This window comes from Lolium rigidum, chromosome 3, assembly GCF_022539505.1.
Source record: "Lolium rigidum isolate FL_2022 chromosome 3, APGP_CSIRO_Lrig_0.1, whole genome shotgun sequence".
NCBI classification, from domain to species: Eukaryota; Viridiplantae; Streptophyta; class Magnoliopsida; order Poales; family Poaceae; genus Lolium; species Lolium rigidum.
In genome coordinates this window covers 192978228-192987647 of record NC_061510.1, presented here as the reverse complement: position 1 = coordinate 192987647, position 9420 = coordinate 192978228, and the positions used below count along the sequence as shown (strand labels likewise).

General features: G+C 52.6%; 1 protein-coding gene across 1 annotated transcript; it reads right to left on the bottom strand.

Moving 5' to 3' along the window:
- Positions 1–2378: 2378 nt before the first annotated feature.
- Positions 2379–7931, bottom strand: LOC124695934 (the record flags this gene model as incomplete). The annotated part of the gene is made up of 8 exons (XM_047228735.1): positions 2379–3053; positions 3242–3315; positions 3434–3772; positions 3832–3937; positions 5688–6044; positions 6633–6655; positions 6905–7322; positions 7413–7931. Coding segments are annotated over 8 exons (2511 nt in total), but the record flags the coding sequence as incomplete, so codon positions are not given.
- Positions 7932–9420: the final 1489 nt, after the last annotated feature.

Genomic DNA, 9420 nt, shown 5'->3' with positions numbered 1-9420 from the left:
CATGGGCTCAAGCTGGCCAAAGAAATTGGCGTCCGTTGCATCTTATGCTTCGGCAACTCCGACTTGGTCGTGCAGCAGGCTTCTGGCGATTGGGACGCGAAGGATGCCAACATGGCGTCGTACCGCTTCCATGTCCAGCAGCTGGCCGGCTTCTTCGAAGGGTGTGAATTCCACCATGTGCCACGAGCCAACAACGAGACGGCTGACGCCCTATCCAAGATAGGCTCAACCCGGCAGGCAATTCCGCCGGGAGTAGCTCTACAGCATCTGCGGAAGCCGTCCATCACGCCGTCACCAGACTCGGATTCAATATTCGTGCCGACTGACCCGGGGGCTCCTCAGCCGAACCCGGGGGCTTCTCAATCAAAGTCGGGGGCTTCTAAGCCAAATCCGCCGGCTCCACTGCCGAACCCGGCGACTCTTCAGTCGAACCCGGGGGCTTCTCAGCCAAACTCGGGGGGTTCTCAGCCGAACCCGCCGGCTCCACAGCCGAACCCGGCGACCACGCAGTCGAATCCGGAAGCTCCCAAGATGGAGGCCTTGATGGTCAGCGTGTTTGAAATAAAATGCGTACCATCATGAGCACAAGAATTCCCCTCCTACCAGGCAGATGGCATACTGCCCTAAAATCGGGTCTAAGCCAGGCAGATTGAGAGAAGGGCCAAGGCCTATACAATCATCAACCACCAGCTGTACAAACGTAGCGTAAGTGGGGTGTTCCAGCGGTGTGTCGAGCCGGCTGAACGGATTGAACTCCTTCGGGAAATCCATCAAGGAGAATGCGGACATCACGCCTCCAGCCATAGTAGGCAAAGCCTTCCGGCACGGCTTCTACTGGCCGAATACGCTAAAGGATGCGAAAGAGATGGTGAAAACATGCAACGGTTGCCAGCGTTTTTCCAAGAAAAGGCACGCGTCGGCTTTCGCCTTAAAAACTATCCCCATCACTTGGTCGTTTGCTGTGTGGGGACTCGACATGGTCGGCCCATTCAGAACTGCCCGAGGCGGCATGACACACCTTTTGGTGATGATCGACAAATTCACAAAGTGGATAGAGGCCAAGCCGATCAAGAAGCTAGACGGCTCCACAGCCGTCACTTTCCTCAAGGAGATCATCGTGCGATATGGCTATCCCCACAGCATCATCACTGATAATGGCACCAACTTCGCCCAAGGCGTCTTCTCTCGCTTCTGTGAGGAAAAGGGAATCCAGATGGACCTAGCGTCCGTAGCACACCCTGAGTCCAATGGGCAGGTGGAAAAGGCCAATGGCTTGATCCTAGCCGGCATCCGTCCCCGACTGGTGGAGCCGCTTGAGCGAGAAGCCGGCTGCTGGATAGAAGAGATGCCCTCTGTACTCTGGAGCTTGCGCACCACGCCATACCGCTCCGTCGGCTTCATGTCATTCTTCCTTGTATACGGAGCCGAAGCCGTCCTGCCGACTGATATCGAGCACGACGCGCCAAGAATCAAGTTATACATAGAAGCCGAAGCCAAAGAAGCTCGTGAAGATGGATTCGACCTGGTCGAAGAGGCCCGACTGCTGGCTGCGTCCAAATCCGCCATCTACCAACAAAGCCTCCGACGCTATCACAGCCGGAAGGTTCAGCCCTTAGCATTCCGAGAAGGAGACCTAGTGCTCCGGCTGATCCAACGGACAGCCGGACAGCATAAACTGTCATCCCCATGGGAGGGTCCCTTCATCGTGAGCAAGGCGATAGGCAATGATTCCTACTATCTCATACATGCCCAAGAGGCTAAGAAAAACAAGTCGAACAAGACTGACGAGGAGACTAAACGTCCCTGGAATGTCAACTTGCTTCGCCATTTTACACTTGAGAGAAGGAATGTATGTATCCCTTATACTTCTTTTTGTAACATGTGCTAATGAAAAAGCATACGCCAAGGGCGTCGGTTTCAACAAGTTTTTTCGCGTACTCTATTGCTTTCGCCGATTGGCTTGTACCCTCTCACGCGGCCGGCTTAGTACCGTGATCCGGTTTCCCGACAGCCAGCTCCCGATCCAGCTACATACCACAACCCACCTGTCCGGCTGGCGGGGGCAGATGCTTAAGGAGCCGGCACGCGAAAAACGACTAAGGGAAAGAGTGAAGGCGAATTGACCCTTGTCCAACTTTTCATAAAAGCACCGGATTGTTCAACTCGGCTCGTTCGACTGAAATACTATCGGCCTCACCCAGCGGGACGCTCTTGATCCGGCGACGGACCGCAAGTCGGACGTATGATCGTCAAAAGCAAAGCCAGAGAGTGGGGCGGATGGGAAAAAGCGAACGAACGGAGGGAAAACAAGTCGGCGCACAAATGATTAACAAACGCACTAAAGTGGGACTTCATAAAAAAATGATAATAATATTGTCTTACATATGCACCCGGCATTCCGGGGATTTAACGACTTGTCTTGGTAAAAGTAAAATGCATAAACAGATAAATCTAGGCGCCGGCTGGAGGAGGACCAGCCGGGGGAGCATCTGCCGAGCCGGCCGCCGGGTCCGCCTCTGGTGCATCCGGCGCGTCCGCCATCTCCTCCTCTTCGGATTCCTCCTCCTCCCCCCCTCTTCAGGCGGATTCGGATCCTCGATGAAGGTGCCCTTGTTAACAAAGTTGGCGATGGCGCAGGCACGGGCAAGCCAGGCAGTTTTGTTCTCCGCGCTGAGTTTGTCCTCCACGTCGGCCCGTCGGTTCTCCAGCTGGTCGAGGTTGACCTCGTCGTACCAGGAGAGCACAAAGGACAACGCCATGGTGGCCCCAGTACGCGCAACCGAATCCTTCCAGTCGAGGAATCGGTCGGGCGCGGACTCGAGCCACTTGATGAGGTTGGCGAGCTCGCCCGACAGCGTCTCCGTTGGCCAGAGCATCCTGAGCTCCTTCGCCGCCTTCCTGGGCTCGTAGCCCAACATAGTTATCGGCTCAACGCGGGCGGCCATGGACGCCAGGTAATCGTCCATGGAGAAGTGATCAGAGCTCTCCTCGCCAGTGGCTTGCCGTGGGGCCTCCCGCGCCCTGCCGGCCGCTGCTAGCGCCGCCTCCTGTGCCTCGGGGAAAGCCGTTGTAAAGATAAAAGCATGTCAGAAGCCTGAAGATCCGGCTGACAACAGCCGACAGGTCCCTACCGGCTGTAATCAGCCGCAAGCCGGGGGAAGAACAGAAAAAATGCAAGTTTTCAAAGTAAAGAAAAAAAAGACTGGCGGCAGCCGGCGAAAAAACGCCGCCTGCCCCCAACCTGAAGATGGAGATCATCGAAGTAAAAAAGAGAAGAGTGGCGGCAGCCGGCGAAAAACGTCGCCTTCTCCCAGCCTGAAGATGGAGATACCAAATGTTCAAGTGGTTTCAGCCACCGGCTGCCCACATAAGCCGGCAGCCGACAGCCGAAAGCCGGCAAGAGGACGGAAAAGAGGAAAAAGCAAGGACTTACCCTCCAAGCCGCGGTCAAGGGCGCTAATCTCCGTCATCCAGCGCTTGGCGGTAGCCATTAGCTCGTTCCACTTGGAGGTCACCTCGTCGCAAAGCTTCAGGCGCTGCTGGTCCACTTCCTCAAGCCTCTTGCTGAGGTTGTCCACCTTCTCCTGCTCAACTCGTTTGACGGAGGCGAGCTCAGTGATTTGGTTAGCCTCAAGTCGGCGCAGCCGCGTTAGCTCCCCCTCGGTCTCCTGCGCCTTGGCGGCCGCGGCCTGGACCGCCTTCTCGCTTTCAGCGCATTGGGCGCGGGCGGCCCGAAGATCCTCCTCCAGCTGAGGGACCCGGGCGGCAGCAGCTGCAAGCCGGAAAAAGGAAGCCGTCAGCCGGCTAAACCAAAGAGAGAAGAAGCCTCACCCTTGGCAGCCTCCAGCTTGCGGGCCATGTCGGCTCGCTCGGTCTTGGCCTTGTGGTAGCTGGTCACGAGCCGGTTGTACAGGGCGATCCGCCTGACCGCCACCGTCTGAAGAAGAAAAGCCGAAAATGAGCATTTGAGCAAAACCCGGACCGGCTCCAAGCAGCCGGCCCATGCCTCGGAGGGCTACTAGGACAATACTAAAATTGAAAAAGCAGCACAATTGCGAACTAACCTTGTAGGCTGTCGCCAGCCGTGTCAGGCGGTTCTCGTCTCGGCGGCTGAGGCTTTGTGATGAAGTCTAAGACCTAGTTTGTGGCCCGATCGCGCGATTGACCCAAAATCAAGAGGGGAAAATAGGAAGGGGAGGAAGAACACGAAGAACACGAAGAACAAACCCATGCACGCCAACCCGATACAATCGAATCTTACTCTCGTGGCTCGATGGACCACGCCAATAGAATCAACCGGAAGAGACACGAGGTAGAATTCCAGATTGAGAGATCGGGATTGGAGACGGAGACCGGTGAGGGAGAGAGAGTGGAGCACACTAGAATCTCACTCACAAGTAGCCAAATCCTCAACAAGAGTTGCCTTGATACAAACGGGATCTAACCCTAGGGAGACAAAGCTCAAAAGTAGTTTTAAGCCAAATCTTGTCTAAAGAGTAAAAGGGGGCGTCCTGGGTATTTATATAGGTGTTGAGGTCTAAGACCCCGTGTGTGGCCCGATCTCGCGGATTGACTTCGAAACCAAAGGGGAGAGATGGGAGAACGCGAGGAACACGAAGAACACGACGGGCACGAGGAACTCCGAGACTCACGCACGCACTCCAACCCGATACACCCGATGCTTACCTCCGTGGCTCGATGGACCACGCCAATAGAATCTCCTAGGAAGAGGCACGGGGCAGAATTCCCGGAGAGAGATTGGGGTTGGAGAGGAAGAGCTTGGTGAGTGAGAGAGAGTAACAAGTACTAGAATCTCAATCAACAAGATCGAAGTCAACAACCAAGGTGCCTTGATTACAGAGGGATGATACCCAAGGGAGACTAAGCTCAAAGGTAGGTTTGAGTTCAAAACAAGTCTAAGGGGTAAAGGGGGTGTCCTGGGTGCTTATATAGTCTTACAAGGCGACACGGGCCGAAAAGGTACAAGTGAAACCGGTTCGGTCCGAAAAGGTATCTTTAGTCGGGCAGGCCGGTCAGGAGGCCGGTCAGACCGGACCTGGGACCGGACAGTCCGGTCGTCGACCGGGTCCTGGACCGGGCTGCAACCGGGCGGGGTGCCGAGGTTACTGGATGGTGCCCGGATGGCACCGGTTGGGAGGCCGGTCTGGGACCGGATGGCCCGGTTGAGGGGCCGGTCGACCGGATTCTGGACCGGGTGGTCCGGTCAGGAGGCCGGTCAACCGGGTTCTGGACCGGCCGGCCATCTTCTCTTCCTTGCGTTCTTCGGGCGACTTCCGGTCCAATTCCATGTCCATCTTCATGACCAGCTGCTCCTCTCCTCCTCTTGACCACGGCATGTCCTCCTCTCCGGCGTCTTGATGTGCCTTGTACCTAATGACACATAGCACGTCGGCATGAGGTAGCATTCCATCCAAAGGGGTATCAAGATCAAGGGTGGTGAGGAGCGAATTCACCTTATCATGTAGCGCTTTAACTCGAGCCCTAGTCATCGGTCCACTTGGGGGACTAGTTGGTCTTGGTGTGGAGGTGACCGAAGGCCACCCCGCATCATCTCCCCCTTGGGAAAGAGTCGTCCTCGACTCTTGTGCCTCCTCATCTTCATGATATGGCGACAAGTCCGCCACGTTGAATGTGTTGCTCACCAAGTACTTGGAGGTGGGGATGTCGATGACGTAAGCGTTGTTGTTGATGCGTTTGAGGACCTTGAAGGGACCATCTCCTCTTGGCTTGAGCTTCGAGTTGCGTTCATGAGGAAATCTTTCCTTCCGGAGGTGGATCCAAACGAGGTCGCCTTCTTGAAATATGCATTCCTTATTCTTGGCGTTGAGGCGTGTAGCTTGACGAAGCACATGTTCTTGAATGGTAGCTCTTGTTTCTTCATGAAGTTTCTTGACGGCGGCGGTGCGCTTGTCGAAATCCATGTTGATCCGCTCATGAAGGGGGAGCGGTAGTATGTCGAGTGCCGTGAGCGGCTCAAACCCGTAGACGACCATGAAGGGACTCCTTGATGTAGTCGAGTGCTTGGCGCGGTTGTAGGCGAACTCCGCGTGTGGAAGGCATTCCTCCCATGACTTCAAGTTTTTCTTCACGAGGATGCGTAGAAGGGTGGAGAGGCTTCGATTGACCACTTCCGTTTGGCCGTCCGTTTGCGGGTGCGAGGATGATGAGAATAAGAGCTTCACTCCAAACTTGGCCATGAGCGACTTCCAAAGATAACTCATGAACTTGACGTCTCGATCCGACACAATGCTTTGCGGTACTCCATGTAGGCGAATAATTTCCCTGAAAAACAATGAAGCAATGTGTGAAGCATCGTCGCTCTTATGGCAAGGTATGAAATGAGCCATCTTAGAGAATCCATCCACTACCACAAATATAGAATCATGACCATGCTTAGTGCGAGGCAATCCTAGAAGAAAATCCATGCTAATATCCGTCCATGGTGCATGTGGAATAGGCAATGGGGTGTAAAGACCATAAGGGTTGGAGGTAGACTTAGCTTGTAAGCATGTAGTGCACCGGCGGCAAAGGCGTTCCACGTCGCGGTACATTCTTGGCCAATAGTAGTGGGTTGAGAGCATGGCATATGTCTTCTCTCGACCAAAGTGTCCCATAAGACCACCTCCATGTGACTCTTGCAAAAGCAATTTTCGAAGCGAAGACTCGGGAATGCAAATCTTGTTAGCTTTAAACAAGTAGCCATCATGCAAATAGAAATCATCCACTCCTCGTTCAATGGAGCACTTCTCAAAAATTGGAGCAAAGAAAGAATCGGAAGGATAGAGTTTTTTGATCTCTTCAAGTCCCAAAACATGAAAATCCAAACGAGTTAGCAAAAGGGTGTTTTTGCGGGAAAGAGCATCCGCCACAACATTGTCCTTGCCCTTCTTGTATTTGATCACATATGGGAAGGACTCAATGAACTCGACCCATTTTGCATGTCGTTTGTTCAAGTTGTGTTGGCTTTTCAAATATTTTAAAGACTCATGGTCGGAATGGATGATAAACTCTTTTGGCCAAAGATAGTGTTGCAAAACTTCAAGAACACGAACCAAAGCGTAGAACTCCTTGTCATATATAGGATAGTTGAGGCGTGCGCCATCTAACTTCTCACTAGAGTATGCCACGGGTTTGCCCTCTTGCATAAGAACACCACCAATACCAAGCCCACTTGCATCACACTCAATCTCAAAAGTTTTGGCAAAATTTGGAAGAACAAGAAGGGGAGCTTCGGTAAGGCGTTTCTTCAACTCATCAAAAGCATTTTGTTGGGCCTTGCCCCAAACAAACGGAACATTCTTCTTGGTAAGCTCATTCAAAGGGCAAGCAATGGTGCTAAAATCTTTTACAAAGTGGCGGTAGAAACCGGCAAGTCCATGAAAACTTCGGACTTGGCCAACATTTGTAGGAGTAGGCCAATTATGGATGGCCTCCACCTTGGAAGAATCAACTTCAATCCCATTAGCGGAAACCACAAAGCCAAGAAAAACCAATTTGTTTTGAGCAAAGGTGCACTTGGGGAGGTTAGCATAAAGCTTTTCATGACGCAAGATGCACAAGACTTCTCTCACATGTTGCACATGGTCCTCGAGACTTTTGCTATAGATGAGAATATCATCGAAATAGACAACCACACTCTTGCCAATGAGAGGACGCAAGATGTGATTCATGAGGCGCATGAAAGTTGATGGAGCATTGGAAAGACCAAATGGCATAACAAGCCATTCATATAGACCGAGTTTGGTCTTGAATGCCGTTTTCCATTCATCACCAATTGCCATGCGGATTTGGTGGTAGCCACTACGCAAATCGATTTTAGAGAAAATCGAGGCACCACTAAGCTCATCGAGCATATCATCTAAACGCGGAATGGGATGGCGGTAACGGACGGTAATGGCATTGATGGGGCGACAATCCATACACATCCGTTGCGTCTCATCCGGTTTAGGCACAAGAATCACGGGAACCGCACAAGGGCTAAGGCTTTCGCGGACGTACCCTTTAGCGAGGATATCTTGTATTTGGCGTTGGATCTCCTTTGTGTCTTCGGGGTTGGTGCGGTAGGCGGCACGGTTTGGAAGCGGAGCGCCGGGTATGAGGTCGATGCGGTGTTCGATGCCTCGAAGTGGTGGTAGTCCATGAGGGAGCTCGTCGGGGAAGACGTCTTCAAACTCCTTCAAAAGAGACAACAAAGACGAAGGAATGTTGGTTAAGTCGTTAGTCGCCGACGATGGTCCCTTGCATATGAGCACATAGTGCAATATGGTGGATGGGTTGTCTTGGAGCTCTCTCCACTCACTCTTGGTGGCTAGGAGGACACTCTTGGACTCACTCATGTATGGCTTGTGGCGCTCACTATCTTTGTGGTGGGTTGCTCCCTCTCCTCTCATCTCACTATGGTGTGTGCGGAGTTGTGCCCTCACTAGAGCCTTTGCATTATCCGCGATGATTTGACTAGGAGTCATCGGGCGCAACTCGAACTTCTTGTCGTTGACCTTGAAGGTGTATGTGTTGGAGAGTCCATCATGTATAGCCTTCTTGTCATATTGCCAAGGGCGGCCAAGCAACATGTGGCACACCGTCATGGGTACCACGTCACACTCAATAGTATCCTCATAAGGTCCAATCTTGAAAGTGACGGTGACGGTATGTTGTATCTTGACGTTGCCCTTGTCACTCAACCATTGGATATGGTAAGGGTGAGGATGCTTGCGGAGAGTGAGGTTGAGCTTCTCACATAACTCGGTGCTTGCAAGGTTATGGCAACTTCCACCGTCTATGATGACCTTGATCGACTTGCCACCAATTCCGGCATGGGTTTGGAAGATGTTGCACCGTTGTTCTTCCATATCATGAGGTTGTGTTGTTAGCACTCTTGTAACCACAAGTGAGGGACTTGGGTCATGCTCACATAAGAGAGGATCTTCTCCACATTCTTGCTCATAAGCTTCTTCACTTTCCACGGCGGCTTGCACAAGGGCTTCATATTCATCCTCATCAAGCGTCTCGATATCACCATTCTCCATAGTGATCATGACCTTGGTGTTCTTGCACTCAAACGATTTGTGACCTTGGGTGCCACACTTGAAACAAGTGACACTAGAGGGTCCCGTGGATGCCTTAGAGGAGGCGGTGGAGGAGACCGTTTGCTTCATGCGACTTTGGATAGTCGGTTTCTTGGATGTTGTAGAGGACACGTCGGCCTTGGCACTTGTAGCATGAGGAGTTGATGTAGTAGGATGAGTCGATGTAGCGAGCTTGGAGGAGAAATAGGTCTTGGCCTTGGAGTACTTGATGTCCTCAATCACTTGGCGCTCGGCCTTCGACGCTTGATGGACCAACTCAACCATGTTGGAGTATGGTTGGAACTCGACGATCCTCTTGATGGGGTAATTGAGG